Source organism: Cupressus sempervirens, chromosome 10 (assembly GCF_028749045.1).
Source record: "Cupressus sempervirens isolate cs-2001-9-10 chromosome 10, ASM2874904v1, whole genome shotgun sequence".
Lineage (NCBI taxonomy): Eukaryota > Viridiplantae > Streptophyta > Pinopsida > Cupressales > Cupressaceae > Cupressus > Cupressus sempervirens.
The window spans coordinates 605449491-605466031 of NC_143127.1; the positions used below are offsets into that span (position 1 = coordinate 605449491).

General features: G+C 38.0%; 1 protein-coding gene across 2 annotated transcripts in view; it reads right to left on the bottom strand.

Moving 5' to 3' along the window:
• Window positions 1–216: 216 nt before the first annotated feature.
• LOC149535315 (glycoside hydrolase family 2 protein) overlaps window positions 217–16541 on the bottom strand; it is a 294481-nt gene continuing 278156 nt past the window's right edge. For both annotated transcript variants that reach the window (XM_089806686.1, XM_089806687.1), the window contains one exon: window positions 217–619. In XM_089806686.1, coding sequence (XP_089662812.1) covers window positions 446–619 — 174 coding nt within the window. In that variant the 3' untranslated portion in view covers window positions 217–445. The remainder of the gene's footprint in view (window positions 620–16541) is intronic.

A 16541-nucleotide genomic window follows, 5' to 3' on the forward strand; every position in this document is an offset into this window, starting at 1 on the left:
AAACAATCTCCTTTAATGTGGTTTTGGAAGAGCCCTGATTTTAAGGCTCTTGAAGAATGGTTGGTCAATTGAAAGGGGTTTGCACTTCGCATCTTTGGTTCATATGATAAGAAATCTTTAAAGAAATAAATGAAATATTATAGACTAATTTTCTGAAATTGTCGTACTCAATATTATGCATAACTCACATAAGATTATAATTCACAATTCACTTCATTTAAAATAAAAATATCTTACTAAATATATTTTAAATTTTTACTGGTATACATTGCATATCTCACTATAAGAGTCAGAGTAATCAAATGTCAAGTATTATATACAAAGGTATTTTGCAAAATTAAACAACAACAATTACAATGTCTACATTAGAACTTTGGAAAGGAATATTTGGGCATAATGAAATGTACAACAAAAGGTCGCAACTCTAAAGATGCCTTTTGCATCACTAATTTGGAAGTACTGAGAAGAAAAGATCCGTGTATGGAGAATGTGATATATTTGTAGGTGAGAACCTTACAGAAAAGTTGTAAGGTATTGGAGGCACCAAATACTCATCATGTACACTAGGTGACCAACTGTCATCTCCTCCGAGACCCATATGCTTGTGGTCAAGGTGCACCTGTGACAATTATATTTCAGTTTTCTAGTAAACATGGATGAGAGAGAAGTAATAATCTAGCTAGATATGTAAGAAAATAGAGAATAAGTTCTGTATGCATAACCAACAATTTCTAAAGAATATAATCCATTGATGCATCTTCAAAATTAAATTTATTGAGCTTCTAGTTCTAGAATATGACACACTAGATTACAATGTATCATTTCAATGTACTTTTTTCCGTTGTGTTAAATATTCACTCATATTGTCGTAAGAATATATTTCCAAGTCGAGAGCTTTAGGTTTTAAAATCAGATAATGATAAAGCAAATACTGAAGGATTATTTGGAATCTTATCTTGAAAACTTGGAACCTCTATGTTTTTGCCTTCAGATGTTTAATGGCTGCCTTCCAGGTGTGGCTGGAAATTTCTCCTAGAGGTTTAAAAATATGACATCATTAGAAGGCTATGATTTTTTTGGATTCCTTCCAACAAATCTTGAGGAGATTTTTTTTATTTTCCTTTTTTGCATTGCAGTTTTTAAGAAAATCATTGGATCACCACTTTCCAATAAATGTTTTACCATTAACTGCTCCTACAAAATCTATGGGACTGCTAAGTGTTAATTTATGATTAAATTTATTGCAGATTTAGCTATGTATATCTTTTCAAAATTTTCTTGAACAATGTTTTACCGATTAAATATTTCTATTGCAGATTATAATCAGAATGCAGATCACTATTATTTTCACAACATTTCTGAGACTTTGCTGATAAATTCTAATTATTATATGTGTAAGACTGAAAATGGATGAGGATCGAATCTTAGAAAGACTATGCACTTTCGATATTTGTGAGCCTTTCTGACCGATCAGGCCTGATTATATATGTCTAATTTGAAGACATGACAATGAATAGTCATGTTTTCACATGAGCAAAGACATGCTTATTCATTGGTGTGTTTTTTCATTGTTATTTCTTTCTTGTCTTTATATACAAGGTTTCGTGTCCTTTCAAAATCTGTTTTTACTTCATCAAAACAATAGTTATTTTTATTATCTAGTTTTATTTTAATTTTTTATTTTTTAAATTCTCTTTCACTTCTTTTCATCCTTACTTCCTCTATTTTATGATTTTAATTCCATTTTTTCATTTTTATTCTTTTTGTAATTTTTCATTTTCTATCGTTAGTTTTTCATTTTTTTTTATGTTCTAGTATATATATATATTCAGATTTTTTGCTTATTTTCTTATATATTAGTATTAGTATTATGTGTAATTCAGTCTTTCTAGTGCTTGGTTGTGTTTTTAATTTATCTTATTGTTGTTCTTAATTATTATTATTTTCTTCTTTTTAAGTTTTAGTTTTTATTTTCATTTTTATTATTAATCGTGTTTAATTTTTAGGCTCTCCTTTAACTTTTATATTAACTTATCATCCCTTTTTTCCTACTCTCCTTTGACCTCTTTGGTATCCTCCTTCTCCTTCTTTTGTTTCCTTGACTTGCGTGCTGTCCTCCTTAGCCCCCCTCTCTTTCTCTTTTTATTCAGTCTGGTCTGCAACATATTATGTTTTTTCTTAGCTCTCTCATCCTGATGATGGATCATGTAGTATGATCTGAAACGTTGATGCTATAAACTTTCACACAATCTCACCAGAAGCATAAATATTCAAAACAATAGTGTTTTTTCATTTGTAACAATTGTTAATTCTCTTAATAGCGTCGTTTCAGATTGACACTAAATGCAATCAAACTAACACATGTTTGTTATCGGTAATGAGACATGTATAATCAGGTAACATTCTGATTTATTATGAACAATATTCACTCATTGATTCATAAGTATGACAAATATAAATTGATCAATTTCCGATCAATCAAGGCAGATGTATACTTGCAAAATCTATGATGCTTTTATCTGAATTTATGAATTTCAAAATAAGATCAATATTATGTAGTTTCAAACTTTTAAATATGTATATGTATGTATTATGTATATATATGTATTATGTATACATATGCATGCAAATAATTATATCATTGTATAGCTCATACTTTATTCGTTCAATATCATCTGACTGGAGCTATTATTTTCAATAATAAGATTGTAGAAAACTTAAAAATTTCAGCATCCCCTACTGAATTTTTTAAGTTAAAACCTCTTTCATGGAACCATAGCCAAAACCTCCCCATATCAATTACTATTAATTCTAATTGTGTGTCCATTGACAATTTCCTTTTGGTATCCTTGTGACCCAAGCTAGAGGCCAACCCACCTTACCTTGGTCTTGGCATTGAAGTCAACAAGGGGTGAGCTAGGGTGAGACTAATCCCTTGGAGATATATGCAATCACCCACAAACCACATTGATTGGGTAAATCCAAGCTGCAAAGTCAAACACAAAACCTATGGGGAGCAAACGCACAGTTCAAGTCAACTCTGCTCTTCTTGCGGTCTGTGTCCCATAATAAATTTACTATTGGTATCTATTTAATAGATGGTTATATGTGTCTGTAGCATTATTTGTAAATCTATCAAGATACTAATGACATGTGTCATACCTTTCAATTTCTTTTTATCATAACTCTAGTACACGTGACGAAGTTGCATTTAAATAAGTATGTATTTGAAACAAGTACAAACTAGCTTGGATATATCGAATTTCAAGGCTCTCTACCACATATACAACTGGATAATAATAATAATAAAATCATGTTACTACAAGTTTCAAGGACCAGGTTGTGCATGGGACCATAAGCAGACAACATGCAATAATATAAAGTCTAATATGTAATAATTAATGACCAAAAACACAGAAACAAATGTAATTAGTCAATAATGTAAATAATGAGTAAAAGTGTAGTATCCTCGACATAATTAAATGACTCAATTAAATTTAATTGAGTAAGTGATCCCAAGTTTAATAATAATATCTTATGGACCCTTTTAATTGATTAATTTAATAATATAATAAAATAAAAAGTAATAAACTATTGTTGGCCTACTTGTAATCCCTCAGGAAACTTCCTAGAGCACTTTATAAGGTTGTGCTATCGTTGTAGGAAGGCATCATGGAGTTTATATTCTTATGTATTTGCAATTCTAGTTGGAATTGAGTCTTTGTTTGTCGTTTCAAAGGTGCAAGACCCTCCCTATTATGTATTCGCAATTCTCACCCTATTTTGCCTATCATCCAAATTTGTGAAGTCTTTGGTTGAAGAAAAAATAATGTGATGTGAGATATTCAAATTATTTAAAAGCACAAATATATAGTTCTTGGTCATTCAATGTTGTTGACGGTGCATACTCTATGTTGATGACTCATTCTGTATTTGCAATAATATTAATGGCGAAGGAATTATCTACAACTAGATCCTTCATCATGTTTCAATTGAAGTAACAACCTTCATTGTTATGCAAAGTGTTTTGAGGTGCAACCTTTCTTTTTTGGATGGGTAAAACATACTTCATAGGGGAAGTGTCAATTACTAAACAGACAACTTGATGTATGAGTGACACCTACTTATCGTACCCTGAAGCCTAACTACTATATGGGTACCTAGTTGCACAAGTGAAATATTTTCATTGGAGCCAAAGGCTGCCAAGTGTCCAAGAGATTTTCCCCTAAGGTACTTCCCCTTGAGTAGCTTCCCCTAGGGTATATCCCCTCAAGGATTTGACCTCAGGTACTTCCCTTTGGTTTAAATGCTCTCGGGTGTTTCCCCTCACATATTTACCCTCAAATACATTCCCCTTGGGTATCTCCTCTTGAGTACATTTCCCTAGAGTATTTCCCCTTGAGTACTTGCCCTCAAGTACATTGGCCCTCGAGTGATGATGGGGACACAACCCAAGAACAGGATGGAAACAACACAAAAAGGAAATTATATTAACTGAGAAAATAAGCTAGTACAAACAGTACAGGAAAATAAACTTCAAAACATGCCCTAAGGGCTTACAATAGCATAAATCTGGAGATAATTTCTCCTTATGGTACGTCCTCTCAAACTCCACTCCGAACTGCCTTTTACAATGCCAGAAATCTCCTTAAATAGACCCCGGAGGGTTAAGGACTAGGAGTACATTCTAGAAAGTGCTAGTAGGCATCCACCGACCAAATAGAAGGTTCCGGAAGCTGCGTTAGAAGTCGGTGCAAATCTAGAAGAATCCAGAAACGGTAACCGAACTTCCGGGAGGCATAACTTTTGAACCGTAGCTCCGATTGACGAATCGTTTACATTTTCGGAAAGCTCTCGAAGCGCTCTATAGCCCTATGGACGAGCTTTGCTCGTCCCCCATTTTTTGACCCTTTTCGAGGTCATTTAATGCCCCAAACTTGACTTTGAAGCATTCTTAGGAGGTCTCCAAAACCCGAAAAACTGCAATAACTTTCAAACCGTGGGGCCTATTGACCTGATTCTTTTTCTGGACTGCTCTAAATCATGATTACATTCATCTGGCCAATTCACACCTTCTAGTTTACCGAAATGATGGCCCAAATACATGCTCCTATTTTTTCGAGATTTTCAAATGCATTGATAGTTGAACCGTGAGAGTTGGAACCTTTATTTGACCCAAATGGGTATCCAAAAATGTAAAGACATGAAACAGAAACTAAGTCTAAGTACATTTTTTGGGTGACACAGGATTGCCCTTATACCTCTGGATGCTCCTGCGTCAGACACCCAGGGTAGATTGAAAAGTGACCCTGTCACTTTATGGATGGTAGAGGAAATTCCAAATGGGAAACCTCAGCTGCTAAAATCCAAGTTGAGTCCTCGATCGGCCGTCCTTTCCATTTGACCAAATACTCTTCATACTGCCTGTTTCTGGTACTCCTACCCACACGATGATCTAGAATGTCTTCTATCTCCTCCTTCTTAGAAGCAAGAATTGGACATGGCTCTAAAACCAGCTCCTCATCTGCACCATCATCATGATATTCTGTTAAATCTGCAATGTTGAAGATGGGAGAAATGTGAATACCTTCTGGTAGCTCCACCTCATATGCATTTCCTGAGTCATGTTTCTTCAGAATTTTGCAGGGGCCAAATTTCTTCATTTTCAGCTTGTTGTAAGTACCAACTGGAAATCTTTCTTTTCGTAAGTGCACCATGACTAGATCTCCTACTTGGAATTCCTTATGTCTTCTCCTTTGATCAGCCCTAGCTTTATACTCTTGATTCATCTTGGTAATGTATGCTTGAACCTCCTCATGTAGACGCTTGATATGTTTAGCAAATTCCTCAGCTTCAACACTTGTCCTCTCCCCTTGTTCTATCTTCCTCAATTCTGGTGTAGTCCTTGGGCTATTCCCATATACAATTTGAAATGGTGATTTTCCAGTACTCCTATTTATAGAGTTATTGTAAGCAAACTCTGCTTGTGGTAGAATCAAATCCCATCCCTTGGGCTTATCCCCAACTAAACATCTCAGCAAATTGCCCAAACTTCTGTTTACCACTTCTGTTTGGCTGTCAGTTTGTGGGTGATGCGTAGAACTGAATTTCAAGTCTGTTCTCAGCTTTTTCCACAATGTACTCCAAAAATACCCCACAAATTTAGTATCTCTGTCAAAAACTATACTCCTTGGAAGACCATGTAGTCTTACCACCTCTTTGAAAAACAAGTCTGCAATATGGACAGCATCATGAGTTTTGTGGCATGGAATGAAATGTGCCATTTTGGAGAACCTATCAACCACCACGAATACTGAGTCATTACCCCTTTGTGTCCTTGGCAATCCAAGAACAAAATCCATACTTATGTCCTCCCATGGCCTTGATGGAACAGGCAATGGCTGATATAGGCCAGTATTGTGACTAAACCCCTTGGCAACTTGACAAACCTGGCAACTTTGTACAAACTTCTTCACATCCTATGAAATTTGAGGCCAAAAATAATGTTCTCTAAGAATGGCAATGGTCTTATCTCGACCAAAATGTCCTGCCATCCCCCCATTGTGTTTCTCCTTAATCAGATTTTCCCTAATGGAACTCCTTGGAATGCACAATTGACTACCTTTGAACAACATGCCATCCTGAATCAAATAGTCTAACCACTTGGTTCTATCTACAGCAACAGGTTCTTTACAAGCTTTCCATGCTTCAGCAAAATCGGGATCCTCAGGGTACAAATTCTTGAGTTCATCAAACCCAACTACTTCAACCTGCATTACTATAAGCAGTGACTGTCTCCTACTTAGTGCATCTGCAACCCTATTAGATTTTCCACTTCTATGCTTCAACACAAATGTATAACTCTGCAAGAACTCTACCCACTTCATATGCCTCTGATTCAATTTACCTTGGCTATTTAGGTACTGTAATGCCTGATGATCAGTATACAAAACAAATTCCTTTGGCAATAAATAATGCCTCCATTTCTTTAAGGCCTGAACTATTGCATAGAACTCTTGATCATAAACAGAATACTTCTTCTTTGCATCATTCAATTTTTCACTAAAATATGCAATAGGCTTACCTTCTTGGCTTAATACAGCCCCAATAGCGCTGCCACTAGCATCACAATCCACCTGGAAAACCTTTCTAAAATCTGGAAGTGCCAACACAGGCTGTTCTGTCACCTTCTTCTTCAGCAATTCAAAACTTCTCGCAGCCGCTACAGTCCATTTGAACTCTTTTCTATCCCCTCTTATTGTATCAGTTAGGGATGCACATATGCCACTGAAATTCTTAATAAATTTCCTGTAAAAACTAACCAGACCATGAAATGATCTTAGGCCATTCCAAGATGGCTTTTACCTTCTCTGGATCCATTTTGAGACCTTCTGGTGATATAACAAACCCCAAATAGACTAACTCCCTTTTTGCAAAGATACACTTCTTCAGATTAATTAACAGTTTCTCTTCCCTTAGCCTTTCAAGGACACTACGAATATGCAGTAAATGTTCTTCCAAAATCCTGCTGAAAATTAAGATATCATCCAAATAGACAATAACAAATTTTCCCAAGAACTTCTTAAGTACCTCATTCATGAGCCGCATGAAGGTGTTTGGGGCATTCGTTAGTCCAAAGGGCATGACTAACCACTCATAAAAACCCTCCTTGGTCTTGAAGGCTGTTTTCCACTCATCTCCTTCTTGAATCCGTATCTGATGATAGCCACTCTTCAGATCTATCTTTGTGAAGTACTGAGCTCCACTCAAGCAGTCCATAAGATCATCCATCCTTGGCAAAGGAAACCGGTACTTGATGGTTATCCTATTTATAGCTCGGGAATCTGTACACATCCTCCACTCTCCATCCTTCTTTGGTGCGAGTACTGCAAGTACTGCACATGGACTCAGGCTTTCTCGAATCAAGCCCTTCCTCAACAGCTCCTGAACCTGTCTATTTAGCTCCTCTGTTTCAGTAGGAGTCATCCTGTGAGCAGCCTTGTTCGGGAAACTAGCTCCTGGAATCAGATCTATCTGATGACTGATTTGCCTTACTGGTGGCAATCCATCTGGAACATTATCAGAGATAATATCTCCAAACTCCCCTAGTAAATCTGAAACTTCAAGTGGTATTTCACTACTACCTTCTTTATCTTTCCTAGGAATCAAAGCATAGCACATATGCTAATGTTTCATGCCATCTAAAAACTTCCTTCCATCAACAAGACAAGTCCTAGCACTACTACATACCTTTTCACCTTCCTTTTTCATGGGCTTCAATTTGTGGCGAACTCCATCCTTTGTCAGAGAGTATGTGTTTGCATGTCCATCATGCACTGCATGTCTATCAAACTGCCATGGTCTACCCAACAATAGATGGCAAACATCCATTGAAATAACATCATAGAGAACTTCATCATGGTAACTCCCAATTTTGAATTTTACTAAACATTGTTCACTTACCAGGACCTTATGATCATCTTTTACCCAAGAAATCTGATAGGGCTGGGGATGTTTCTCCCTCTTGAGCTTCAGCTTAGAGACCATCTCTTCTGATACCAAGTTATCAGTGCTACCACCATCAATGATCATGTCACAACATTTATCCTCACACTTGCATCTGGTACGGAACAAACTCCTCCGTTGTCCTTGTTCAATCTCACTACTTAGTAGGACTCTTTCATTTACCAAGGTCTCTCCTCTTTCTGCATCCTCTGAATGTGATGATTGTGCATCCTCATCCACATGAGCAACCCTAGCTTGGCCCTCAGCTCTCCTATCTGTCCTTCCTTGTTGTTGAGGGCATTCAAAGGCACGATGACCTTCACTGCAATGGAAACAGGTACCACGGAAGCCTCCTCTTCCTTGTCCACGTCCTCTACCTCTTCCTCTCTGATTTCCAAAGTCTTGGTCACGGAAGCGGTTGAAACCCTCATTCCTTTGGTTCCTGCTAGTACCCTCATCTTCATTTTTCTTTTGGGTTTCATTGCGGCCTCCAGATGATCTACCGCTTCCCCTTCCTCCTTGACCACGCCCTCTTTGACTTCCTTCAAACCTTTTATTCAGCTTCTCTTCAACTCGTAGGGCAAACTGGTATGCCTCTTCAACACTGGTCATTCTTACCAGACTTAATTCCTCCTGGATGCTAGGTCGCAACCCACTGATATAACGAGCAACCTTCTCCTTATTTGCTTCTGCATGCCCCGCTCTAATCAAGAGTCGGTAAAATTCCTCCGTATATTCTTGAACTGATCTTCCTGCTTGCTTTAACCCATGCATCTTCTTAAACAAATCAAGCTCATAGTCCACAGGAATGAACTGCTTCTTCAATTTGTCCACCATGCGATCCCATCTTGTGATCTTCTCCTTTCCTCTTCTGTTTCTTTCTAGTTGAACCTCTTGCCACCAGATTTTGGCATGGCCTTTCAGTTTGGCCTTTGCAAACTTAACCTTATCTGGGTCCCTTATATCCTCATACTCAAAGTATTCTTCCAGTTCATTGATCCAATCGATCAACTCATCTGGTTTCAGATTTCCTGAAAATACACCCACTTCAATTGTAAGTCTTTTCCCAAACTTAGTAATGGCCCTAAAAAGCCTTTCCTCTACAAGATTCAGAACTTCCCCGTCAAATTCCTCTTCTAGTCCCATTACTTCTTCTTCATTGTCATCCTCACTGTTGTCACCTGCGGCAACATTTGCTCCTCTACGAAGCTCCTCTTGCAATGCCTGCACTTGCCTTTGGAGGGCTCTAACCTCCTCAGGATTAATAGCTCTGGCCCTTCGACCACGCTCTCTTCGTGGAGGCATCTTCTAACTTGAACCCACAACCACACAGTCCTAGTGCAAACTGCCTCACAGTCGGCGCTCTGTCTACACACTCAGGAAAACCAGCTCTGATACCACTTGATGGGGACACGACCCAAGAACAGGATGGAAACAACAGAAAAAGAAAATTATATTAACTGAGAAAATAAGCTAGTACAAACAGTACAAGAAAATAAACTTCAAAACATGCCCTAAGGGCTTACAATAGCATAAATCTGGAGATAATTTCTCCTTATGGTACCTCCTCTCAAACTCCACTCCGAACTGCCTTTTACAATGCCAGAAATCTCCTTAAATAGACCCCGGAGAATTAAGGACTAGGAGTACATTCTAGAAAGTGCTAGTAGGCATCCACCGACCAAATAGAAGGTTCCGGAAGCTGCGTTAGAAGTCGGTGCAAATCTAGAAGAATCCAGAAACGGTAACCGAACTTCCGGGAGGCATAACTTTTGAACCGTAGCTCCGATTGACGAACCGTTTACATTTTCGGAAAGCTCTCGAAGCGCTCTATAGCCCTATGGACTAGCTTAGCTCATCCCCCATTTTTCGACCCTTTTCGAGGTCATTTAATGCCCCAAACCTGACTTTGAAGCATTCTTAGGTCTCCAAAACCCGAAAAACTGCAATAACTTTCAAACCGTGGGGCCTATTGACCTGATTCTTTTTCTGGAATGTTCTAAATCATGATTACATTCATCTGGCCAATTCACACCTTCTAGTTTACCGAAATGATGGCCCAAATACATGCTCCTATTTTTTCGGGATTTTCAAACGCACTGATAGTTGAACCGTGAGAGTTGGAACCTTTATTTGACCCAAATGGGTATCCAAAAATGTAAAGACATGAAACAAAAACTATGTCTAAGTACATTTTTTGGGTGACACAGGATTGCCCTTATACCTCTGGATGCTCCTGCATCAGGTGACCTCTATAGTTTGGTACATTACAATGGTATAAGAGCTAGTGATCTTGCTAGCCTATTAAGTGGTGGATGTGGAACAAGCTCGTAGTATACACCAGAAGGAGGTATGGTTTTAAGGACAGAATGGAAGAGCCTAACTTGAACTCATGGGATTATTGATGGAGCTAACTACAAGCCAAGCCAAGCTCATCTCAACGAAACCATGGCTAGGGGAGAACAATGACAAAAACTCATGGAACAAACATTGCGACAATTGGTGGAAGGAAAATCAATTAGAGACCACAAAAGAAATGGCAATAATACAGTCACTTGAAGGTCAAGCACACAATGTGCACACTCTCATACCTTGACGTTGGCGTTCCCCAAAGAACATAAGCACCTCGCAGATAGCAAGAACCCACCTTCATGGAGATGTAAGAACGACTAAAACAAGATTGAAGGGATGCAAATCTTGAGGGAGAGATATCGTTCAAGGATTATACAAGTCTATGAATGATTTATTATGATGTTAGGAGCCATGGCCATTACAACAATGACATCAAACGAAAGATTTGCAAGCTAAATTTATCATCCTTCGATGGGTCCAAGAAAACATTAGGACAAGTGTGGATACAGAAAGACAATGCCTACTTGCAGCTCAACCCAATGCTTGAAGATGAGGCAATCAAGTTTGTAGCACTTCACCTAGAAGTAACTCATGAATGGTGACAACATGGGATGGTCATCATCGGTTATGGTCCAGTCACTTCATATGTCATCTTTAAAGAGAGACTTATAGATCCCCAATGGAAAGGATTTGGAGCTCAACTTCAAGGAGTTGGCTCAATTGAACTAGACCAAACTAGTGGACAATCACATCAAAGAATTCCAAAGATTGTCAGTTTTGGACATAGACATCTTAGAAAGAAGACAAGGTGTGTTGTTCATGGATTGATTGATGGAACCCCTAAAGGATTGGGTCAAAGAGTTCAACCACAACATACTCATAGAAGCAATTAAGGTGTGTAACATGACTACCTCATTTTCTTCCAAGAGTTACACACATGCCAAACCACCCCTACCACTGAAGAAGAAATAAAACAAATTATACTCAAAGAAGCTATGATTGGACAAGGCCACAAGACAAGGGCTCACCAGGAGGAAGCTTTGCTACACCTTCAAGAAGCCATGGGAACTAGAACACCGATGATTAGGAAAGGGAAAGATCAACTCTATTGAGGTAGTGATTGATAGTGAGAAGAATGAAGAGTCTAAGTTGAAGAAGAGTACGCTAAAGAAGAAACAAATTATGTAGAGAAAATTGCCACACTAATATGGAGAGGAAGTACCATTTTTGCCTTGGCCACTACCACAAGGTGTAGTGTGTTTTGTGTACGTGGTACATTCTAGGGATAGCAAGTGCTAGTCATGCTTAATAGTGGGCCACACTCAACTTCATCAACTCACCACTCGTCACCAAGAGGGGTTTGTATATGAAGGAAAATGAAGGGTTTGAAGTCAAGGTGGTAGGAGGATATCTATTGTCATGTACTCATCTGGTTGTGCAACTCAACATCACCATCAATAGTTACACAATGACAGATGATTTCTTTGCAGTAGATCTCAATGATACAAATCTCATCTCGAGCATCCAATGGATGGAGACCTTCAAATACTACACAAAATCTTTCAAAAGGATGGAATTCTTATTCGAAATGGATGGTAAAAGGTGATACTAAGAGGAATGTCGAATGATGGGTAGAGGGAGATTTTGACAAAACGAACATAAGCAATTTTTAGACATGATGATTTTGTTTAGAAGGCACATTGCTTACTCTAGACCAAAGCTTTGATTGGGCAACAAGCTTACTACCATAATTCCAAGATTCAAGTGATGTTCGGTAAGCACAATTTGGTCTTCACAGATATTCCACTTGGTATACATTCACTTAGAGATTTTGGGCACACCATTGAGCTAGAGAAAAGAGCCAAGTCTATTATCACCACACCCTATCACCATCTTAAGAAATTCAAAGAATTGATAGAAAAGACGATCTAGGAACTCCCTAACAAAGGATGGATCAAATCCAACTCTAATCTCTTTGCATCCTCGATAATGCTGGTGAAGAAGGGTGGGACCCTCAAAATGTGTGTTGACTGTTAATTGTTGACCAAGAAGACCATCAAGTATAAATTCCCCTTTCATAGTATCAATGGGTTGTTGGATGAACTATACAGAGCAATTTACATCTCCAAGATTGATCTCTATTCTTAGTATCACCATATCTACATGAGGGAACAAGATGTTTAGAAGATAACATTTTGTTAGCATTATGGACAGTATGAGTTATTAATCATGTCATTTGGGTTGTGGTGCATGAACAACATCTTCAACAAGCAATTGAGTAAATTTTTGTTGTTGTTTCTTTGATGACCTAGTCATTTATAGCAAGATGTGAGAGGAGTATTTGAGACATTTGGATGAGGTATTAGGAATCATGGAGTCACTCGCTATTTGCAAAGAAGTCCAAATGTGAATTTGGGATGACTAAAATCTTGCACTTAGGTCATGTCATCATCAACCAAGGGGTTCAAGTGCATAAGGAGAAGATTTAAGAAATTCTTGATTGACCCACACCTAGAATACATTGAGCTTCATGGGTTCTTTGAACAATGTAGTTACTACTGAAAATTTGTAAAAGTGATTTCACAATTAGGAGCACTACTAACAAACCTAATGAAGTGGGGGGCTTTATGTTGGGATGAGTAGGCACAACAAACCTTTGATAGATTGAAGGAAGTCATCAATACTTGTCTGGTAATAGCAGTACCAAACATCACTTGACCCTTCACATTAGAGTGCGATGCGTCAAGAGAATGCATTGGAGCACTGCTAATGCACAATCGTCACCCCGTCATGTTTAAGAGTTTGAAACTCCTAGGAGATGAATGCTTGTATTTGACCTATGATAAGGAGGCAGTCACCATATACATGCATTGGTACCCAAATCCAAGATGAAGGAGAAGATTTTAAGGGAAGTTCACAGTTCACCCTTGGCAAGACACCTAAGGCACCTCAAGACATATAGGTAGATTTAGGCGAGGTTCACTTGAAAGGGCCACAAAGAGGATGTTCTACAATATGTGAGGGAATGTTTCACTTTCCATTTGCATAAATCCTAGCATACCTTGCCTACAAGGTTACTTCAGCGTTTGCCAATACGTGCTCAGAAATGAGAAAGCAATTTGATGGACTTCATCACTAGGCTTCCCAAGGTACAAGGGAATGATTGCATTTATGTCATGGTGGATCATTTGATCAAATATGCCCATTTCTTTGTCATTCCAACAATGTTTCAAGCACCTTGTGCATAGTAACACGGGGACACATCCCCCCCTTTTTGCCCTGCATCCCAGAGACAGGGATGCACCCGGGACTTGAGTACTACATTCCCCCCTTATCAGCAGTACCACTAGATTTCGCCACCTCTAACGAGGATGGGGGGACGTTCCGGTGTTGACTATTTTCTAATTTGATTATTTCTATTCAATGTTTGATGTTCCAATTCAATGTAACTTTGTTCAAGTATTTACTCTTTTACACCTTATATCTTATATTGAAATACATATTTTTCATAACTATCATTTTAAGTTCCACATGTATAGTATATACAACCCCTGTGGTCTCCCTCCACCATCCCCCCGCCGTCCCCCCACTTGTCCCCATATTAAGGCCCCTCTATTCCCCTATTCTGTCATTCCCCCAACCCCAGGGTGGTGTAACTATGATCTCAGGTAGTCTAGTTGTTTTTTCGAGAGATGTTTTTCTTACATGTCCTTCTACAAAATATTATCAATAACAAGGATAGTCATTTCCTCAACACTTTTTGGAAAGAACCTTTTTGCTTGATACGTATGAAGTTGTCAACGAGCATGAGCTACCACCCACAAATAGATGGCCATGCAAAGATTGCGACCAAGTGGTTGGAAGGCTACGTAAGGATCTATGTCGCAACACAATAGAAAGCATACATCTATTGTCTTCATTTATGGTAGCATTATTACAACGCTACCTACTACATGTCAATAGGTATGTCAGCATTCAAGGCACTTTATGCTTATGAGACCTCGTCATATGTGGATCTGGCATTAGGCGACAGTTTTGCACCGAGGGCCAAGGACTAGTTGCAAGAATGTTTGGATATCGTTTGGTTTCTCAAGGATAGCCTGCAACTAGCTCTAAACCAGTAGAAGATGTATGAAGATATGCACATGGTTTACCAGAGTTTTGCAATGGGCGATTTAGTCTACCTTCATCAATAGCCATATAAACAATCGTCCTCAAAGAAAATTGGTTTTGAGAAGCTGAAGTCATGCTACTATAGACCATATAGAGTGATACAGAGAATGAGAGAAGTTTCCTACGAGATGGAGAGTCCAAAAGGAAATCGTATTCACGTCTTTCATGTTTCAAGCCTCAAGAAGGAAATCAATCAACGTGTCACAACTTCTTAGGAACTCCCATGTAGTACCTCTCGTGTTTGCATCCTATTCCATAATTATTTTGATTCGAGATATACTTGTTAGAAATAGAAAATACTGAGGGGAGGTTGAATCAATATTGCAACACTTCTATTCCAACTATATATTGCAAAACCTAATCGTATGCATCCACAAATAAACAAATTGACAAGTAAAACACACAACAATAAGAAACTCATAACACCATGATTATTTTTCGAGGAAACCCTAGTCAAGAGAAAACTTCGATGAGGATGGTACCCACAACAATGCACTAATCTAAAAGTTTTCTATTAGGAGATTTGACCATGTTAGGAGTCTTTACATACATTTAGTACATTAGCCCTTGTGAGAGGACGAGACCTTGTTAGAGGTCTCAACCCTGCTTGGAGATGTACTACAAAGGGAGTTCACTGCTCTACAAAGATATTAGATCTATACAAGTTATAGATACAATATCAAATGATTGTACTAATATCTGCAATATTTAATTAGTCCTTAGTATATCTCGCATCTGATTGTACCCATACAATAGCAGTCCACATTTGACCTTCAAAACATCATCACAGCATCATACATAAAGTTAGCATATCATGTCCATCACCATACAACACTTCGCATCAACAAATTGTCCTTATTTTATACCCTTTCAATTATACTATTCAGATGGCCTTGATGATGAACATGTAGCACTCCTACATAACTAATTACTAAAACTTGCCAACTAAGGGTTAACATCTAGACTGTTGTCCCTACATTTCCAAGTAAACAAATTGGCAAGGCAATTCAATTCCTTAGGCCAAAATGTTCGATCTTTGCCTCTTATCTTGTAGTTGCGATATAGACCTGCCTTCACATTTATCAACCAAAACATATGCTATTTGACATGTTAACTCTAGCAAACATACTAGCATCATATTGTAGAGTCCATTATAGCATTATCCAAAATTGTGGCCAATAATAATAATCCTGCTAAGTTCATTGATAAAAACATTACGTTTGCTGATATTTTCCCTTAACTTTACTGAGCTGATTTTCTCATCAAACCAAAACCAAAACTGAATACAATCCAAGTGGCCTTACCCTCTGATAGTGTTACCATAAATGACAATATTCTTGCCTCCATAATCGATTACTTGCCAACAAGCTCCTCCCCCTTTGGCATTAATGACAACACTTAGTGAAAAATTGACTACGTGACAAAACATCAAAACTTTCCTTATAAAAACCTTAACCGAAATTTCAAAAAACCATCTATATACTTGATTATGTTGTACTCCCTCTTTCTCA